A 23251-nucleotide genomic window follows, 5' to 3' on the forward strand; every position below is an offset into this window, starting at 1 on the left:
ATAACTATTAACAGCCTGAACTGATGAAAACACAGCAGCCTTTTAGTGCAGGCAGTAAAGAGGCCACTGCCAAACACACATTGGGGTCCTCGCAGGGCTGAGAGATGAAGCCTTGTTATATCTCATTGAGTTCTTGTGGACTAGATATACTGTAAGCGAGTTCCTACCTCACCTCCCTCAGGCGCATACATCCATGGGCGCAGCGCGAAGGGACAAACACACATGGGTCCTATATATATACACGGGACACGTGTGTGTAAAGCACCCCTGTGCACCGAGATTCTAGCCGAAAGCCAAACAAACACTTCTCTGCCTTTCCGTAACCAATAAATCAAAGCGTTTCCCGAGTTGTTTATTCAGCACTCGGTGCGTCAACCATTTTGACCTAGCACCGAGCGGATATCTATTTGTGGAAAATCATAGAAGAGAAAGAAACGCAGGGCTTGTTGTTTCCTCTACGAGGATGAGCTGCATTCTGTCATCGCATTTCTCTGCGCCAATGTTGTTCCCTTTCCTCCCTTTTGACAAATCCAATTAACTTGACATTACAGCGCCTGTATACCATGCCCAAATCTGCCATGCCAGCTTCGGTTGGCGCAGGGTGGGTGCCCACTGCTCACTGCCCAGAATGGATGCCAGGCTCGGGGCATGGCAGGGAGGCAGCGTGGCAGATGGGCACCCTTGTGGATGGGCCCTGGCATAGTGCATCTGTTCTGCAGCGATAGATAGAGCGCTCGGACCTCCTCCACGGCTGGCACTGCCAGCTCACAGACGTGGGCAGTGCCAACTACTGCATCGCTCCTCTCTGCTTTCTGTAAATGCCACAATCACTGTTCTGTCTCTTCGTCTTCTCTGACCTCCCTTACATACTCTCACTCCATACCCCTTCGATCAAACCTTCTGCCCTTCCATGCTCTCAACCACTTCCCCTCTTCTTGCCAACTTACAGACCCAGGGCAGAGCCAGCTGTCTGATCAGGCTTCAGCTCTGTTCCTGTCTCCTCTGGTCTACCTCCTTTTCCTATATGGTGTCTCTCCAACCTATCTGTCTCTGACCCCTTCTGCCCTGCGAGGCTTTACCCACCTCCCTCCTGATGCTTCCTTCCCTCAGACATATCTCTCTCTCTTTCTCTCTCTCCTTCCCTGCTCTGATCTCCTCCCCTGTATTATGTGAGCCAGGACTCTTCACAGTGAGTCTGTGGGATAATGAAGCCCTTGACTGAACCACCCTGCAGGCCTACTTGTTGGCTCTCTACCAAGGGTGTGAGTATGAACTCCCCTTAGCCCCCTTGCTTATCTCTCCCACCGTCACGCCTCTGGAAGACTCATTGAAAATCTTTTCTCGAGGCATCGGAAATCTGAACACAACAGCATTCCTCCAAATGTGTCCTAGACCATCCTAGGCCTCACTGCTGAGATCGATTCAGTTGAAATCTCAATAGGTTTTATGAACTCCATTCTATGTGCACTGAGCGGCGAGTTGAATTAGATGTTGAGGTTCTCAACCCTTCGCCGCAAAATCTAAATCCATACACAAACATATTTTAGCTCTCCTAACTTTTTTATGAGGCCCTACAAACAGAGCAGTGGGCGGTTTGGCGAAGTGTCAGAGTTCTGGCGTGTCCGACCTCGCTCCTACCTCACACTGGTAGACACATTTAAATCAAGCTCAAAGGAAGTCAACATCGAAGCTGCTTTGATGCCTGGTGAACATCCAGATGCACAACTGGACATGTGGGGGAGGACCAACACATAGCTCAGTAGCTAGTTAACACTCTGAAGCTACACCACCCCGGGGTCCAGCTAAGACTCAAGGACACGTCAATGTCATTGGAACCTATGAACAGGACCAGGAGTATTTCCTGGGTCCGGTCATATGAACAGGGAAACTCCGGCCCATAGTATGTAGTTATAGCATATACAGTGGGGCAAAAAAGTATTTAGTCAGCCACCAATTGTGCAAGTTCTCCCACTTAAAAAGATGAGAGAGGCCTGTAATTTTCATCATAGGTACACTTCAACTATGACAGACAAAATGAGAAGAAAAGAAATCCAGAAAATCACATTGTATGATTTTTTATGAATTTATTTGCAAATTATGGTGGAAAATAAGTATTTGGTCACCTACAAACAAGCAAGATTTCTGGCTCTCACAGACCTGTAACTTCTTCTTTAAGAGGCTCCTCTGTCCTCCACTCGTTACCTGTATTAATGGCACCTGTTTGAACTTGTTATCAGTATAAAAGACACCTGTCCACAACCTCAAACAGTCACACTCCAAACTCCACTATGGCCAAGACCAAAGAGCTGTCAAAGTACACCAGAAACAAAATTGTAGAACTGCACCAGGCTGGGAAGACTGAATCTGCAATAGGTAAGCAGCTTGGTTTGAAGAAATCAACTGTGGGAGCAATTATTAGGAAATGGAAGACATACAAGACCACTGATAATCTCCCTCAATTTGGGGCTCCACGCAAGATCTCACCCCGTGGGGTCAAAATGATCACAAGAACGGTGAGCAAAAATCCCAGAACCACACGGGGGGACCTAGTGAATGACCTGCAGAGAGCTGGGACCAAAGTAACATAGCCTACCATCAGTAACACACTACGCCGCCAGGGACTCAAATCCTGCAGTGCCAGACGTGTCCCCCTACCTTAAGCCAGTACATGTCCAGGCCCGTCTGAAGTTTGCTAGAGAGCATTTGGATGATCCAGAAGAAGATTGGGAGAATGTCATATGGTCAGATGAAACCAAAATAGAACTTTTTGGTAAAAACTCAACTCGTCATGTTTGGAGGACAAAGAATGCTGAGTTGCATCCAAAGAACACCATACCTACTGTGAAGCATGGGGGTGGAAACATCATGCTTTTGGGCTGTTTTTCTGCAAAGGGACCAGGATGACTGATCCGTGTAAAGGAAAGAATGAATGGGGCCATGTATCGTGAGATTTTGAGTGAAAACCTCCTTCCATCAGCAAGGGCATTGAAGATGAAACGTGGCTGGGTCTTTCAGCATGACAATGATCCCAAACACACCGCCCGGGCAACGAAGGAGTGGCTTCGTAAGAAGCATTTCAAGGTCCTGGAGTGGCCTAGCCAGTCTCCAGATCTCAACCCCATAGAAAATCTTTGGAGGGAGTTGAAAGTCCATGTTGCCCGGCAACAGCCCCAAAACATCACTGCTCTAGAGGAGATCTGCATGGAGGAATGGGCCAAAATACCAGCAACAGTGTGTGAAAACCTTGTGAAGACTTACAGAAAACGTTTGACCTCTGTCATTGCCAACAAAGGGTATATAACAAAGTATTGAGATAAACTTTTGTTATTGACCAAATACTTATTTTCCACCATAATTTGCAAATAAATTCATTAAAATCCTACAATGTGATTTTCTGAATTTTTTCCCCTAATTTTGTCTGTCATAGTTGAAGTGCACCTATGATGAAAATTACAGGCCTCTCTCATCTTTTTAAGTGGGAGAACTTGCACAATTGGTGGCTGACTAAATACTTTTTTGCCCCACTGTAGCTAGTTAGTTGGAATTTTAATTCAAATGATCAGCCATTCAAAATGCTGCAGTGGCATGATCATGTTGCTGCCATGGCAAGCCTGCTCTAAAGGAACACATCTGTGCATACAGTCGGGTTATAAAAGATAATTATAGCATATAACTAGAGCTCAGAGCTTTTCCTGAGAGCTCATACAGCAAAAACTGGCCCTGCCTATAAGATCAGTGATCCCCCCCTCATCAAAACACACACCAGACATTTTACATTATATATAGCATAGACTTAGCCAAAATAAAGAAAGCACTTGAGTAATTGAAGGATACAAAGTATATTGAAAGCAGGTGGTTCCACACAGGTGTGGTTCCTAAGTTAACTAAGCAATTAACATTCCATCATGCTTAGGGTCATATATAAAAATGCCCATTATTCTGGCTACCCTGCCTAGAAGAAGAGATCTCTGTGACTTTGAAAGAGGGGTCTCAAAGGAGCACAGGGGGTTTAAAGTGTGTGTGTGTGTGTGTGTGTGTGTGTGTGTGTGTGTGTGTGTGTGTGTGTGTGTGTGTGTATGTGTGTGTGTGTGTGTGTCTCAGTTACCAGATCTCAACGCAAATGAACACTTATGGGAGATTCTGGAGCATGTTTTACCATCATCAACAAATGCAAGCATTGAAGCTGTTCTGGCGGCTCGTGATGCCCAACGCCCTAGTAAGACACTTTATGTTGGTCTTTCCTTTACGTTGGGCAGTTACCTGTACATTCTACATTCATACTCCGTCTTTCAGTATCATCAGTAACCATGTGTCCTATGAGGAACTTTAAACTGCACATGTTGCACCACAGACTCCATTCATTCCACTCAAGTTCATCCCTCAGACTAATGAGAAGTCTAGTGCAATCTCAGACGTGTCATTAGGAGATTTCAGGTTAATAACATATCATTAAATGCAAGACAACTGAAAACTATGTCTCATCTCATAGCTAGACTAAAGACTACGTATCTGATGAAAAACAAGATGTTACTGTGGTGTGACACTCAAGTGTGTTTTTCTACATGAGCTGCTATGGCCAATGACTATCATCATTCAATATACTGTATTTCAAACACCCCACTGACTATCATCATTCAATATACTGTATTTCAAACACCCCACTGACTATCATCATTCAATATACTGTATTTCAAACACCCCACTGACTATCATCATTCAATATACTGTATTTCAACACCCCACTGACTATCATCATTCAATATACTGTATTTCAAACACCCCACTGACTATCATCATTCAATACACTGTATTTCAACACCCCACTGACTATCATCATTCAATATACTGTATTTCAAACACCCCACTGACTATCATCATTCAATATACTGTATTTCAAACACCCCACTGACTATCATCATTCAATATACTGTATTTCAAACACCCCACTGACTATCATCATTCAATATGCTGTATTTCAAACACCCCACTGACTATCATCATTCAATATACTGTATTTCAAACACCCCACTGACTATCATCATTCAATATACTGTATTTCAACACCCCACTGACTATCATCATTCAATATACTGTATTTCAAACACCCCACTGACTATCATCATTCAATATGCTGTATTTCAAACACCCCACTGACTATCATCATTCAATATGCTGTATTTCAAACACCCCACTGACTATCATCATTCAATATACTGTATTTCAACACCCCACTGACTATCATCATTCAATATACTGTATTTAGAACACCCCACTGACTATCATCATTCAATATACTGTATTTCAACACCCCACTGACTATCATCATTCAATATACTGTATTTCAAACACCCCAAGTGCAGCTGGCTTTCTACTATTTCACATCATTTTCTCACATGCAAGAAACACACTGGATTGGTTGAGTTGGTGCATGATGCTAACCTGCCAAACTAATGACTATAGGTTGCTCAAAGCCAGCCAAGCAAGTCTAGCTCAAAGCTAGCCCATAATCAGCCTAATGCCAGCCCAAAGCTAACCTAAAGGCAGCCTAAAGCTAACCCATAGTTAACCCTTAAGCTAACGCAAAGCTATCCCAAAGCTAACCTAAAGGCAGCCTAAAGCTAACCCATAGTTAACCCTTAAGCTAACGCAAAGCTATCCCAAAGCTAACCAGCCCAAATGAGCTCTATGCTCGGCTGGACTTGCTGAATGATATGAGGAGACATGATACGAGGAGACAGCCAGGGCAGTAACTCTGCATGTTAACAGTGTGAACATTGACACGTGCTGAGGCACAACTGCCAGTCAACACACACACACACACACACACACACACACACACACACACACACACACACACACACACACACACACACACACACACACACACACACACACACACACACACACACACACACACACACACACACACACACACACACACACACACAGCATCAGCGAGACAGCCTCAGTCTGTCCTGCCTCCCCAGCTGTCTGTGAGGCTCAGGGACATCACAGAATCAGACATATTTCTGCAAATACTATTGGAACCTCTGACAGATGACTTCTAGACATTGTCTTGTCTAGAGGCATTCAGAAATAGGAACTAAACACAGAGGGAAAGCCTGAGTTGTGAATCGGCTTAATTTTTATCTGGGTAGGTGGACTTGGAGTACGCTAGCTCACTTTGTTACAAAGTACAACATAATCTTAAACCGTAGCCTTTGTTTTTATTTATTCAACATCAAAGTAAGCATTGGAGTTTAGCTAACAGAAAAGTGTGATAACTTATTAAACCTCTACGGGGCACCACAACACCGCACCTGCAATGAAGAAGAGGGAGCTCGCTTGCAATCTCTCTCTCTCTCTCTCTCGCTCTCTCTCTCTTTCTCCACACTGTGGTTCAATTCAGTCGGAAACGCCAGCATCCAATATGTCAAAGTGGGCTCTTGAGCAATTACTGTTTAATCACAGGCGAGTTAGCCAAGACACAACACACGCACGCACGCACGCACACACACACACACACACACACACACACACACACACACACACACACACACACACACACACACACACACACACACACACACACACACACACACACACACACACACACACACACACACACACACTGTCTGTTTTAACGTTGGGGGAATTCACTGGGCATAATAACTCAGCTGGATGGTTTTTATGTGCCGTGTTTATGCTGGCAAAATGTCTCCCCCAAGAGCTTGGTGTGACGGCTCTGGGTTATCTTTTTAATTAACACGTAAGCCTGTTGATGTTAATTCATGAATTCATTGAAAACAGACTGATCATTCCCCACTAGAAAAGATCAGACAGAAAATAAATGATGGATCCTAACCAGTCATGAGCGCAGCAGTTGAAATGTCTAGCATTTATTCTGGTTGTTTTTCCCTGAAATAAAATGTTTGATTTTTAGGTAGCACTTTGTTCATTCCTTTAGTTGATCAAGCACCTCAGGGAGTATAATGTAGGATTTTGGTGTTAAAAGAGTAAAGAAGAGTAAAATAAGCAAAGTAAACGTTGGCCTTTCTTAGCATAAATAGGGTATAAATAGGACATAAATAGGACATAAATAGGGCATAAATAGTATTATACTGGACATAGATAGGGCATCATTACAACATACATAGGACATAAACAGTATTATACTGGACATAGATAGGGCATCATTACAACATACATAGGACATAAACAGTATTATACTGGACATAGATAGGGCATCATTACAACATACATAGGACATAAACAGTATTATACTGGACATAGATAGGACATCATTACAACATACATAGAACATAAATAGTTAAACGTGATGTATTATGATATCATTAACGTTCATAAATGGATGATAGAACGGGGGCTTTGAAGGTCTTTTACTTTGTCAACATTTATTCAATCTGCCAAACACCACAGACATTACAGCCACTACAGACGCTACAGACGCTACTTACACCACAGGCAACACAGACACCGCAGACACCACAGCCACCACAGACACTACATACGCTACATACACCACAGACACCACACACACCACAGCCACCACAGACACTACATACGCTACATACACCACAGCCACCGCAGACGCCACATACACCACAGCCCCTACAGACGCTACATACACCACAGACAACACAGCCACTGCAGACGCCACAGACACCACAGCCACCACAGACACTACATACACCACAGACACCACACACACCACAGACACCACAGACACTACATACGCTACACACACCACAGCCACCACAGACACTACATACGCTACATACACCACAGACACCACACACACCACAGACACCACGGGCACTACACACACCACAGACACAACATACACCACATACACCACAGCCAACAGAGACACTACAGACACCACATACCCTACATACACTACAAACACTACGGCCACTACGGACACTACATACACTACAGACACTACATACACTACAGCCAACAGAGACGCTACAGACACCACATGCCCTACAGACACTACAGACACTACATAAACTACTGACACTACGGACACTATAGACACTACAGACACTACATAAACTACGGACACTACGGACACTATAGACACTACATACACTACATACACTACGGACACTACATAAACTACGGACACTACGGACACTATAGACACTATAGACACTACATACACTACATACACTACGGACACTACATACACTACATAAACTACGGACACTACGGACACTATAGACACTATAGACACTACATACACTACAGACACTACATACACTACATACACTACAGACACTACAGACACCACAAACCTTGCAGACACTACATACCCTACGTACACTACGGACACTACGGACACTACGGACACTACAGACACTACGGACACTACGGACACTACAGGCACTACGGACACTATGGACACTACAGACACTACAGACACTACAGACACTACATACACTACGGGCACTACAGGCACTACGGACACTACGGACACTACGGACACTACAGACACTACAGACACTACGGACACTACGGACACTACGGACACTACAGACACTACGGACAGTACGGACACTGCATACACTACGGGCACTACGGGCACTACGGACACTACAGACACTACAGACACTACGGACACTACGGACACTACATACACTACGGACACTAAGGACACTACAGACACTACGGACACTGCGGACACTACGGACACTACGGACACTACGGGCACTACGGACACTACAGACACTACAGACACTACGACACTACATACACTACATACACTACTTACACTACGTACGCTACGGACACTATGGACACTACATACACTACATACACTACGTACCCTACGTACACTACGGACACTACAGACACTACAGACACTACTTGAAGAGATGTCAGGTAGGTCATCCTTGATCCTTCTTGTACATTTTATACAAATGATTGGTACTTACTTCATGGGCTTGAACAGCGCCTGTCCGTAGTTATGGAAGGTCATGATGAGCTTCAGTTGAGTTCCTCCTGACTTCATGACTGTTTAGGGAAGAGACAAAGAGGTCAAATGTGAATTTACTGTACCATCTTGAGGTACAGAAACACAGAGACATGCACACGACCATACATGCGTGCGCACACACGTAGGCACACACACACACACGTAGGCACACACACACACACACGTAGGCACACACACACACACGTAGGCACACACACGTAGGCACACACACACACACGCAGGCACACACACACACGTAGGCACACACACACACACGCACGCACACACACACGCAGGCACACACACACACACCAATGACCACACCTCCCCCCACCCCCACTAGGGATGTGAAAAGTTGAAACATTTTCCTAACTATTAAACAGTCGGTTTTACATTAAAACTCTAAGAAAAAGTATAAAATTCCACATGAATTCACAATGCAGAATATGTTCCTATCGCGCATGAGCGCTAGGGGGCAATGAAGTTCTATGTACCGGTTCTATGTACCGGAGTAGGCTGAATCTCAAATTTAACACTTGGATTAGGCCCTTTATCGAGTGGCCACTTGCTGTTGTGTGCGATAATGATAATTAGAGTCCGAAGGTGTTTTGGCCAAAATGAGCAAGGAGACGATGCGTACTCGATGTCCCAACTGACACAAATATAAATCAATTTGCAAGCATTGTCTTCCTCGACCTGTCCAGTAGCAGTGTGTAGTTAAAATCACTGGGGAAGCCAAGCCCCCCCCACAAAGAGCTATATTACAACCTGTCTGTTGTGATAATTGTGTTGTTTAGTTCATATGCCTCGACACTGTGATATATAGGCCTAAAGGCCAAGACTATAAGAAGACACAGTGGCAGAATAAATTCAACCACACCTTTGTTTCATCACAAAACCGGACAGTAACCTTTGTCCAGTGAAGTCCACAAAGCATATTGTATGTACAGTAACAGATAGTTACATGACCTACAGCATAGTCAAGCAAGTTAATGTTTATGATATTTTCAGACCACTAAAGAACTATTGATTTAGAACCACAGAGAGTTACAGCAAGTCACAAAGAAAACAGGAGCTCCACTATTCCAACACCATTTCAACTTCAACATTTCAACATCATCAAATCACCTCTGCTTAGTCTAATACAGTGACAACTAAAACATACCCAAAACAATTTAGTCCAATCAACGTAATCTAAATATGATGAGGCTGTTCATGGTTCTGATTTCTATGTGCACGTGTGTGTGTGTGTGTGTGTGTGTGTGTGTGTGTGTGTGTGTGTGTGTGTGTGTGTGTGTGTGTGTGTGTGTGTGTGTGTGTGTGTGTGTGTGTGTGTGTGTGTGTGTGTGCATTCGTGGAAGCAGAAAAAGCCTACTTTTAGAGAAACGTCAATGCCATCCTCTCTTTGATGTTGATAAAACCTAACCTGGGTGATACCTTTTTCCGTGTGTGTTCGTGTGTTTTCTTAACATTGACATAGCTAATATAAACAATTCGTAACACTTTCTATGAATACCCTCTTCACCCTCTTCATAATGCATTATAAGCATTTTGAAGTGTTGTAAAGGCACTTACAGTAATATGTGTATTCATAGGAGGTCTTACCAAACTATTGCCTTCAGTTCTTTTCACTGATCATATTCCAGTGATGTACAAATACACTATTATGCAGGAAACAGTAGCTACTCCACTTTACCTGAATCCATGTATGGATCTCCTCCTTCATTGCAAAGAGAAGACTCAGTAACCCTGTTAGAGTTGGACCAGGTTAGGCTGTACAGAAACTGGAAAACTCCAGACTACCCAGGAGGCTAGAAGTCTTCCAACTCCAAAACTCTCTCCGCCCGTGTAAAAGAACAGTACAATTACCTACGCCCATCTTTCTCTTCAGATCTGGCCGTCGCTCCGTCGCTCCGTTTCACACGGAGGGAGTGGGCCAGGCTAAATCAGACACGCTCCAGACTCTGCCTGATTATCTGTCTAACAAAAGGCCTGAGAGGGGCTGTCTAAATGGCTTGTGTTTCTGTCATAATGGACAGGCTTTCAGGGGATTTGTCCATATATTACAGAGCATTAACTTGAGCATATTACACAACCCTGCAGCTCTGCCTAACCACAATGTAAACAAGCCCTGCAGTCTCCTCTTTCACTCTTTCTTTCTCCTTTGCTCTCACACTCACTTTATTTCTATTTCTCTGTCTTTCTCTCTCACTCTCTCTTTATTTCTCTGTCTTTCTCTCTTAAACTCTCTGTCTTTCTTAAACTCTCTCTCCCAGCTAGGTCTCTCTCTCTTACCATTTCTCTCTTTGTTATACGGCAAGATGTATTAGATTTTCCGGTTGCTGGGTCATATGATAGTGCTACCAGATAATCTAACGTTAATCCTTTAGTTGTCCTAAACACTTTGCCACCGTGACCTGCCTATATATAAAGCTTTCGAAAACTGCTTGTAACCCTCCCCCACAAACAAAACCATTGTTTGTAACTAGGACACTGATAATGAGCCGCGACCCGTGATCCAAAAGGAACTGGATGAGATGCACCAGCTGGGAAGCGCTGATCTAATCGACAAAACTCAAAAAGGTCATCCCTGATGAAACATTCAAATGAGATTCATGGTTCAAGTGGATTGAAACTAGGCCAGAGTTAGCATAGAGTAGCCTACAGTGCGCGTCACGGCCACCTGTAGTGGAAGCACTGCTATGCATTCCACAACGGTTATGATGGCCATCCATAGTGCTCTCTCTATCTGAGCATCCCTGAATTCATGAATGACAATGTCTTTTTTTTTTTTTACAAAAGCTCCCTCTCGGTGGAACACTTCTGTATCATAATGATGAATGCTCTCTCTCTCTCTCTCCCTCTCTCTCTACACAGGCGTACGGACACACACACACACACACACACACACACACACACACACACACACACACACACACACACACACACACACACACACACACACACACACACACACACACACACACACACACACACACACACACACACACACACACACCTGGGCTGCTGTAGATGTATGAGTTATGAGATGTTCTGCACACTGAGAAAAAGGTAATATCTTTACAGAGAGACAGGCTCAACCAAACATTATCAGCAGGAAAAATGCTGAAGTGGAAACTTTCCTGAATATCTGCACCCTGTGTTGTCTCTCTCCCTGATCCAGGCTGGACTGAACGGGAAGGCTGCTGTCTGTGTGGAGGTACAGTATGCACGCACACACACAAACACGCACGCACGCACACACACACACACTCCTCCACAAACCCCACATTCCTTCCTCCACACACACAGCGTTTTATATGGCCATCTCTGAGGGCAGATGCAGTTGATTGATGGGCAGAGCAATGGAAACAGTGGGTGACACACACCTAGAACAAGAGGTGCCAGCACGATTGATTACATCCTGTCCAGGAGTGATTGAGGAACTAATATCAATGCTGGAGGGAACTTTAATGGCGTTGTCCAGCGGTTCTTATTTTAGCCCTTGTCTTTGCATGCACACCAACATCAGCATAGACACGAGACTGTGTATGTATGTATCCCTCGCATGCAGGCACACACACACACACACACACACACACACACACACACACACACACACACACACACACACACACACACACACACACACACACACACACACACACACACACACACACACACACACACACACACACACACACACACACACAGACACACACAGACACACAGCCACCCCGACCCCCTTACACACACACAGGTCTATGATATGGTAGACCTCAGACTGATGAGTGAGGGAGGCAGTACTTCATTGCAGCTGTAGCTCTCCAGTGGGAACAGTAGCAGTCCCAGAGGTGGACACATTAAGCCTGCGACAGCCACATAATGTCACCTAAACACTGTATGATTGCTTGGAGGTCTGAAAGATTATTTTCCATAACCAAACTGTTTGACACAGAAGGATTGATGGTTTTTCATCTATTTTTCACTTCCTCTGAATGTATTTGCTATCTGTAACAAGGGCCTCAGGTAAAAATGAAAGGGGATTTAATTGAAACTCAGCATTGGGACAAAAGCACCGGATGTTGATTAAACGTGGTTTACTATATAATGCCTTGTGTATGTGTGTATCATAGTCTCTCTCTCTCTCTCTCTCTCTCTCTCTCTCTCTCTCTCTCTCTCTCTCTCTCTCTCTCTCTCTCTCTCTCTCTTCTCTCTCTCTCTCTCTCTCTCTCTCTCTCTCTCACACTCACTCACTCACTCACTCACTCACATATACACACACACACTCACTCACTCACATATACACACACACACTCACTCACTCACATATACACACACACACTCACTCACTCACATATACACACACACACTCACTCACTCACTCACATATACTCACACTCACTCACTCACTCACTCACTCACTCACTCACATATACACACACACACTCACTCACTCACTCACATATACACACACACTCACTCACTCACATATACACACACACACTCACTCACTCACACATTCACACACACACTCACTCACTCACATATACACACACAGATTCACTCACTCACTCACTTACTCACTCACTCACTCACTCACTCACTCACTCACTCACTCACTCACTCACTCACTCACTCACATATACACACACACTCACTCACTCACTCACATATACACACACACACACTCACATATACACACACACACACACACTGCACAGTATTCTTGGTATTCTAGTTCTTCCCAGACTCACCGACACTGGTGATCCTCTGGGTGACCAGATCCTTGAGCAGGGAGTCCAGGACAGGGTTGTGTCTGGAGTAGAGTTCGTAGCGGTTGATACCGATGTGGAAGCGAAGCCAGTTGGGGTAGGACTCGGCTGTCACCTCCCCTGTAGGGGGGTACTCCTCCTCTTCCACGTTAGCTTCATTGTGCCTAGTGGATGGAGAACAGAAGCGAGGGTTGAGTTGTAGGAAAGGAGAAGAGGAGAGGAGCTCAACTGTCAATGCATTGTCTAATTCACTGCTACAGATTTGGTAACGAAGATGACTGCTACAGCAGAGGAGGCTAGTGAGAGGAGCTATAGGGGGTTGGGCTCATTGTAATGGCTGGAATGGAATCAATGGAAAGGTACCAAACACATCAGACACATGGAAACAACGTGTTGGACTCCGTTCCATTGATTCCATTCCAAGTATTACAATGATCCTGTCCTCCTATACTCTAGCTCCTCCCACCAGCCTCAGGTGTGTTCATAAGCCTCACAGTATTCTCCTGGATTAATGGGTGTGTTACTGCTTAGGGATTGGATGGATTTCAGATTTTATGATGGCATCCAGGTTATCAAAAAGTTTCCTCAGAAATGTCATTAAGTCTAATCAAATGACATGAATTAAATCAAATATCACACCTGTCGTCAAAGTAGAGTCCTACATGCAATATCAAGGAAGCTGACGTTTAATGAAGGTGTAAAATAGTGCAGTAATAAACAACACTATCTTGCTAAGCAAACCTAAAGCCAATGTTTATGATGTAACCACCATATATGGCAATCACATCATCATACAATATATTGGAGAGACTCACCATTGAAATTCAATCAATATGTTGTTTACACACGATTGAACATAAACAGCATCGTTATTGAAGTCATACATAGGGTATAATCAAATCAAATAACCTAACATCTGTATGCCTACAGTGTTGGATGAATACAGGACACATATCTGTGGCCAAACTCTCTATTCTTAATTAAGTTATTACAGTGTAATAACACAATAAGTATGACAATAGTATGCCTACCCCCACATGCTTAGGAGATCATTAGATATTACAGTAAACCACGGCAGAATCAAATAGGTAAGTAGCCTACAGATGCAAAGGGCAGGGGGGGCTCAGAAGACCAGCACAGTTCAGGTCAAAAGAAAGGCCATCGTTTGAGTGTGGATGGATAGATAGTTTATTCACTACACAACGGTAGAGGTGGAGAGGAAGAGTTGAATAGATAGATTGTCTTCCAGTTAACGATGTCCCCATAGAATGGAGAGAGTGTGAGGAGAAATGGTGATAGATAGATGGATAGAGAGATAGATAGCAGTAGAGAATAAAGAATGGGGAGAGTGTGAGGAGAAATGGTGATAGATAGATAGCAGTAGAGAATAAAGAATGGAGAGAGTGTGAGGAGAAATGATGATAGATAGATGGATAGAGAGATAGATAGCAGTAGAGAAGAAAGAATGGAGAGAGTGTGAGGAGAAATGGTGATAGATAGATAGCAGTAGAGAATAAAGAATGGAGAGAGTGTGAGGAGAAATGATGATAGATAGATGGATAGAGAGGTAGATAGCAGTAGAGAATAAAGAATGGAGAGAGTGTGAGGAGAAATTATGATAGATAGATGGATAGAGAGATAGATAGCAGTAGAGAATAAAGAATGGAGAGAGTGTGAGGAGAAATGGTGATAGATAGATGGATAGAGAGATAGATAGCAGTAGAGAATAAAACATGGGTTTGCATGCAGGAGTACCACTTTGCAGTAGGTGCAATGAATAGTGTATGGACAATAAGTCATGTATATAGTCATGTAGCCTTTAAGCTACAGGGTATAGTGGATAGCAAGCAGGGCAACTGTGATGCTCAGTTCAGGTATCTGGACAAGTGGACCATTAGTTATTAATATCACTTTTGTATTCATTTAATTAAAACAGTGAAAGCCAGGGAGGAAGTCAATTCAAGAAACTGTTGCTTGAGGGTAATAATCAATTTATGGCACTGTACACCTGTCACCTTGATTTCTGATAAGGTGATACGCCTGCTTCCTTTTATCCCCAGCTTACCATTCTTGATTCCCCGCTGTTTTCGGATAGAACCTGATGTCAGTATTGACGTTGAACAAGGTGTCGTCGTCTGTGAGGGTCGGCAGGTCCGTCTTGTATAAAGGATGCTCGAACAGAGCCGGCAGCCGGAAGATACCGGGCGCAGCAACGGTCTTACCCCGGCTGGCGTCTCTGATGAGCGGCTTCTGGTTATCCGCTGCCCCGTCGTACTGTTTCATTCGTTTGAAAGACTCCGCTCTCTCCCCAGCGGCAGGGATTTTTTCCAGGGAATGGGACGTGAGGTTTGAGCTCGGCTCGTTGCTAAAATCTTGCAGGATTCTCAGCGTGTGTTTGTTAGGCCAGCCCGGTTCCGCCACCGACCTAGCGCGTTGCTTCCCCCAGCTCCCGGCCTCCTCGCTCGGGTTGTGAGTGCACTGGCAGCCACCGTTGCCGGTTTCCGGTCCCGCCGCTCGCTTCTCTAGTTTTGGGAGCAAGTCTATCATAATGTGCATGGTGCACGCCACCAAAAACACCATGAGTATCAAAACTCGAAATTTACGAAACATTATCATCTTGATCATTTTGTACAGGATTCACTACTAAGTAGTTGCTGTTATATCACTAAACCAAAAAAGCAGCGCACAACACCGATATATATTACAATTATATTCAATGTGAAATATGGAGCAAAAACCCAATGTAGATCATTTAGAGATTTTTTCTGGTCATTCCAAACATAATCCGTGTTATATCAGAAACTCCATGTTTACGCACAGAGCGCTGGTCTTTTAGAAAAGACTGAATGATTCATATTCAGCCAGATGGACATGCCGACTCATTGCGGAGAGCAGGCACCTTAAAGCAAATGGGTCTGTGGCTATTCTGAATACGGCACAAAACGATATATAATCGCAATAGCAGTGAACAGTTGAGGGCATTTTAAACGTGTTTTAGCACAATTGCGTTTCGAAAGCACTGTTCCATCCTCAGAACATGCAATGCTGAGCATAAAAACGTGTCAATGCTGTCCAATCGTCATTTTTTGTTAAAAGTCCGAGGGACAGTCTTTATTCAATTTCCGATTAAAACATGTAGCCACGGTCCTTGTAGGAAATAGCAACAGGCACCAAAAAATGTGTTAAAGAAAAAAAAAATCGACGAGATTTAAAAAAACATGTGATGCACTGTCAGCTGAAGCTACCTGGATGCGAGTCTAGGCCAGATCCTGTCAAACATATAAATCTCCCGTCACCGTCTTTCCGTTCAAGGAACAGCAGAGCGAGTAGGATACACCGCTTGGCAGGTGCAGAGATTTTCGCTTCCACTCGTGTCCCGTGGCTGTTATACTTCTCAGTTGAACTAGTATCCTGCTCTTACTGGGTGGGTGTGTTAAATATTATGATCAACCCTTCTGAGCCCAGCCTCGCCGGCGTCATAGGGAAGAGATTGGCTGCGTCTACATGCAAACAGCGATAGTGACATAAAGAGAGAGAGAGCTTCAGAAAGCGTGTTGGAACGATATACTGTAAACCTGGCTGCAACTCTCCACAGCGCAAGAAGAGGGCATCTTCTATTTCTAAGCGCAATACTGCTATTTACCACTGTGCAGTCGACCAGACCCTGCGCCAGGATAAAGGGGGAAGTTGAAATCGGTGAAGGGGCACACTTTTGGGGTGTTCTTGCATTTGAATTATATTAAGTTCGGCTTATTTCACGCTATACCACAATAAACAAAGTTCAAATTTCGAGAATCCGAGATCATTGATTGAGTGCTTTTGAAGTGACAGATTGAGAGAAATAAGTAGCATATCTCCGCTGCGCTGTATCAGTACAATGGACAGCGCCCTGCACACTAAATCAAGGCCGTTTTGGTAATGAATAGGCTACAATACAGATAGGGTAAATCACCTATGACAAACAGCCTATGTGAATGCAGCCATACATACAGCTGTTTAACCAAAATACAAGCATAAATACTGCAATACAAACGAATGAATGAAAACAGAACAAAACAACAGTAAGCCTAGCCCTTTTAAAGAAAATATCAGATAAATATAGGAATGACACAATCTACACTGAACAAATATATAAACACAACATGTAAAGTGTTGGTCCCATGTTTCTGGGCTTGGCAATGGCCTCTGTGGTATGATGCCTTTGATTTGACGGCCTATAAAATGTGCAGTTCGGCGCCGGGATGATTGTTAGGCCCGATTATGTATTTTTGCGCATAATCTTAGCTAGCCAACGTCGCCATGACATCGCCTACAAGTATGATCGGGGATTTCTATTGGAGAAGCAGTTTGAGCCTATCTTCATAGTGTACTGTCTTTGGTGAAGCAGCTTCAACGGTAAATTTGACCCCGCCCTTATGAATCAAAATCAAATATTACAGGCAGAGGTGTATCACGTTATTCACTTACAGTAGCCTACCACATATCAGAAGCGTTTTTTCCCACTTTTTATGGAAACCCAAAGAAGTCATACCAAACCACCCCAGTGGCTTTCCATAACCTATCCCCTACACACGGCCCCTCTGTCCATTGTGCTGGCGCAGCGGAGATACAGTTTTTGCGCCAACCTGTCACTCAATTATTTGAACTTTTTTGCTGTTTTTATGTAACGATATAAAACTAAAACTGAGGGGGCTCAAGTTTCAAAGGAGGGGGCTAAGCCCCCCTTTTCCCCCTCGTGGAGCCGGGCCCACAGTCGACACTGATGCTCTGAAGCCCATAAAATAGGAAACTTTGTGGACTTGGTCCATTAGGCTACATCAACTGCAGGCCTAGACACCACTGGAGCATGCTGGTCCAACTTGGTGGATACACTTGACCGCAATTGCACATACCCATACTCCATGACATGAAGCTACACTCTTAGAGAAAAGGGTTCCAAAGGCCTCTTCAGCTGTCCCAACAGGAGAACCCTTTTTGTTTCCAGGTAGAACCCTTTTGGGTTCCTCTGTGGAAAGAGTTCTACATGGAACAGAAAAGGGTTCTACCTGGAACCAAAAGGGTTCGACCTGGAAACAAAAACAGTTCTTCAAAGAGTTCTCCTAACCCTTTTGGTTCAAGATAACTCATTTTTTGGGAATGGCAAGCCCATGTCCCCACTCCCCTCTGTGTGTGTCTGTCTGTGTGTCTGTGTGTCTGTCTGTCTGCCTGTCTGTCTGTCTGTGTGTGTGTGTGTGATTAACTGTCTGAAGATGATGGGCTATGATAGGCACTATACCTAATCTCTGTACTTAACCTAAAGATTTCAATACTGTCCATAAGGATCTCATTAATGCATATGAATGTGTTGTGATGGCTGTTATGCATCAACAACTTGAATACCTCCATCTGAAAGTGAATGATAACAATAACTATCTGTTGTGAGAAACTGAGACAAACATTTCATTACGACGGCAAAAAAGACATGCAATTATTACATGCTGCAGCAAAAGCTAGCCTGGCACCTAAAGCACTCGCATTTCCATCCCAAATGGCACCCTATTCGCTAGTGCACTACTTCCATAGGGCTCTGGTCAAAAGTAGTGCACTATGTAGGGAATAGAGTGCCATTTGGGATGCAAACAGAGGAAGAGGATTAAATGAATAACAGCTTAAGTGCCTTGGAGTTTATTCAATCTGCCAATTATAGGCCTTTTGACTGGCTAAATATACAACACACTCCTCATGCAGAAAATCTATTTACCTCGTCATGTGCCACACAGCTTCAACCGTGTGGGATGCAGAGCAATGCGGAGCAATAAACATGAACTATCTATTGGCGAAAATGTCTACCGCTTAAAACATTAATGTAAAATAAATAGAATGGAAATGATGGGGTAATAAATATGATGTGAAATGGAGGGGAGGGAGGGGTTTGTGTTTGTGTGTGTGTTTGTGTGTGCATGTGTGTGTGTTTGTGTGTGTGTGTGTGTGTGTGTTTGTGTGTGCATGTGTGTGTGTTTGTGTGTGCATGTGTGTGTGTTTGTGTGTGTGTACACTGTGCTTCTGAAGGCACCACTAACTGGGACAGAATGGAAGAGTTTCACTTGGCTTCTGTCTCTTGTCCCAGAGGCATTTGTGTTCAAGTTCATGCCCCTGCCAGATTTGCACATCTAAATAAATAATATAGGATCTTAAAGCTAACAAGTAAACAAATTGTTCTCCCCAAAGGCGAGCCTGCTGTCCCAATTCATCTTGTGTTTCCAGACAAAACAATTAGTCATGAACAGACGTCTGAGAATCCACTGATGCTAAGCTCTAAGTGTAAAGGTAGTCAATGCTCCAGCTCGCATCAATATGCAGTCGGTTCTGACTGACAGAAAGAGAGAGAGAGAGAAATATGTCATGTTTTATTACATCTGAGAAACAATGCTCATTTCAAAGCAGTAGGAACCAGGCTGAACATGTCGTTTTTGAGAACATACATAGTTGATTTCACTATCTGCATACAAATGGAAGAGAAAATACAATTTCAAGAACAAAGGACATTATAATACTTTACAATGCTTCATTTGGCATTACACAGCCTGCTCATTATGCTTTATGCATGTAGTTACAGGGTTATGAGCAGTTATTAAAGCCTATGTTGTACGTTATAATGCATTATGTAATATACCGTCACGACTTCCACCGAACGTGGCTCCTCTCCCTGTTCGGGCGGTGCTCGGCGGTCGTAGTCGCTGGCCTACTAGCTGCCACTGATCCATTTTTCCTTTTCGTTTGTGTCTGTCTGTATTGTTTTCACCTGTGTCTTGTTAGTTGATTTGGGTGGGTATATTTACCTCCGCTGCCTGCGAGTCTTTGTGCGGGATTGTTTTCTGTGGTGACGTTATTTAGGGGTGCGTGTCTGCACCCCGGGGTTTCTTTTCTCTCGGCAGTTGTGCCGTTTTGGTATTGAGTTTAGTAGTAGAGGTTTCTCCTCCGTGTGTGTTACGCTTTGTTCCCTGTGTGTGTGGCAATCTCGTTTTGGGCGTGTTTTAGTCCCATGTTGTAGTTGTGTTGGGACTGCTCATTAAACTTTTGCCACTGGGATTTCCTTGCTCTCCTACTCCTGTATCCTGCACCTTCCTCCATTAGGAGGCACCGTAACAGATACAGTTTAAGTCAGAAGTTTACATACACTTAGGTTGGAGTCATTAAAACTCGTTTTTCATCCACTCCACAAATTTCTTGGAAACAAACTATTGTTTTGGCAAGTTGGTTAGGACATCTACTAAGTCATTTTTCCAACAATTGTTTTCAGATTATTTGACTTATAATTCACTGTATCACAATTCCACTGGTTCAGAAGTTTACATACACTGAGTTGACTGTGCCTTTAAACAGCTTGGAAAATTCCAGAAAATTTATGTCATGGCTTTAGAAGCTTCTAATTGTCTAATTTTCATAATTTGAGTCAATTGGAGGTCTACCAATGGATGTATTTCAAGGCCTACCTTCAAACTCAGTGCCTCTTTGCTTGACATCATGGGAAAATCAAAAGAAAACAGCCAAGACCTCAGAAGAAATATTGTAGACCTCCATAAGTCTGGTTCATCCCTGGGAGCAATTTCCAAACGCCTGAATGTACGTTCATCTGTACAAATAACAGTACACAAGTATAAACACCATGGGACAACGCAGCCGTCATACTGCTCAGGAAGGAGACGAGTTCTGTCTCCTAGAGATGAACGTACTTTGGTGCGAAAAGTGCAAATCAATCCCAGAACAACAGCAAAGGACCTTGTAAAGATGCTGGAGGAAACAGGTACAAAAGTATATATGTACACAGTACCACAAGTCCTATATCGACATAACCTGAAAGGCCGCTCAGCAACGAAGAAGCCACTGCTCCAAAACCGCCATAAAAAATCCAGACTACGGTTTGCAACTGCACATGGGGACAAAGATTGTACTTTTTGGAAAAATGTCCTCTGGTGACACAAAAAATAGAACTGTTTGGCCATAATGACCATCATTATGTTTGGAGGAAAAAGGGGAAGCTTGCAAGCCGAAGAACACCATCTCAACCGTTGGGATGGTGGGGGTGCGATGCTACAGGAGGGACTGGTGGGACTGAAGTGGGTGGTGCTTTGCTACAGGAGGGACTGGTGCACTTCACAAAATAGATAGTATCATGAGGAGGAACATTATGTGGATATATTGAAGCAACATCTCAAGACATCAGTCAGGAAGTTAAAGCTTGGTCGCAAATGGGTCTTCCAAATGGACAATGAACCCAAGCATACTTCCAAAGTTGTGGCAAAATGGCTTAAGGACAACAAAGTCAAGGCATTAGAGTGGCTATCAAAAAGCCCTGACCTCAATCCTATAGAAAATGTGTGGTCAGAACTGAAAAAGCGTGTGCGAGCAAGGAGTCCTACAAACCTGACTCAGTTACACCAGCTCTGTCAGGAGGAATGGGCCAAAATTCACCCAACTTATTGTGGGAAGCTTGTGGAAGGCTACCCAAAATGTTTGACCCAAGTTAAACAATTTAAAGGCAAGCTTGTGGAAGTCTACCCAAAACGTTTGACCCAAGTAAAATAATTTAAAGGCAACGCTACCAATTACTATTTGAGTGTATGTAAACTAAAGACCCATTGGGAAAGTGATGAAACAAATAAAAGCTGAAATAAATAATTCTCTCTACTATTATTCTGACACTTCGTCCGAAGAGGAGGAGTAGGGATTGGACCAAATCGCAGCGGGTGTTGAATACATAATGATTTATTAAATGCCGAAGACAAACACGAAAAAACACTTGGAATGATTACAAAACAAATAAACGATGAAGACAGACCTGACTTGAGAACTTACAAACTACGAAGAACGCACGAACAGGAACAGACTACATACATGAACGACAAACGAAACAGTCCCGTGTGGTAGACATACAGACACGGAAGACAACCACCCACAAACAAACAGTGAAACCAGCCTACCTTAATATGGTTCTCAATCAGAGGAAACGTCAAACACCTGCCTCTAATTGAGAACCATATCAGGCAACACATTAAACCCAACATAGAAACACAACACATAGAATGCCCACCCCAACTCACGCCCTGACCAACTAAATACATACAAAACAACAGAAAACAGGTCAGGAACGTGACAGAACCCCCCCCTCAAGGTGCGAACTCTGGGCGCACCCCTAAAACTCAAGGGGAGCGTCTGGGTGGGCATCTGTCCGCGGTGGCGGCTCCGGCGCAGGACGAGGACACCACTCCACCATTGTCTTTGTCCCCCTCCTTAGCGTCCTCCGAGTGGCGATCCTCGCCCCCGACCTTGGTCTAGGAACCTTAACACCGGTCACCCCTAGATAACTCAGGACATAGAGGTAGCTCAGGACAGAGAAGTAGCTCAGGACAGAGAGGTAGCTCAGGACAGAGAGGTAGCTCAGGACAGAGAGGCAGCTCCGGACTGGGTGGCAGCTCCGGACTGGGTGGCAGCT

At 43.9% G+C, this 23251-nt stretch overlaps 1 protein-coding gene across 1 annotated transcript; it reads right to left on the minus strand.

Moving 5' to 3' along the window:
• Positions 1–8862: 8862 nt before the first annotated feature.
• On the minus strand, positions 8863–17312 carry LOC129831127 (extracellular serine/threonine protein kinase FAM20C-like). Its single transcript, XM_055894201.1, has 3 exons — positions 15845–17312; positions 13762–13943; positions 8863–9042 (listed from the first exon to the last, which is right to left on the minus strand). Exons 1-3 carry the CDS (start codon positions 16402–16404, stop codon positions 8960–8962), a joined length of 825 nt encoding a protein of 274 aa, XP_055750176.1. The 5' UTR covers positions 16405–17312; the 3' UTR covers positions 8863–8959.
• Between the last annotated feature and the right edge of the window lie 5939 nt (positions 17313–23251).

This window comes from Salvelinus fontinalis, chromosome 2, assembly GCF_029448725.1.
Source record: "Salvelinus fontinalis isolate EN_2023a chromosome 2, ASM2944872v1, whole genome shotgun sequence".
NCBI classification, from domain to species: Eukaryota; Metazoa; Chordata; class Actinopteri; order Salmoniformes; family Salmonidae; genus Salvelinus; species Salvelinus fontinalis.

Excerpts from the sequence above, each read along its gene's own strand:
- LOC129831127 (XM_055894201.1), bottom strand. The coding sequence starts at position 16,404 with ATGATCAAGATGATAATGTTTCGTAAATTTCGAGTTTTGATACTCATG. Across the intron at positions 13,944-15,844 it reads ACAGCGGGGAATCAAGAATG|GCACAATGAAGCTAACGTGG; the intron begins GTAAGCTGGGGA and ends TCCATCCACTAG. Across the intron at positions 9,043-13,761 it reads CCAGAGGATCACCAGTGTCG|TCATGAAGTCAGGAGGAACT; the intron begins GTGAGTCTGGGA and ends TTCCCTAAACAG.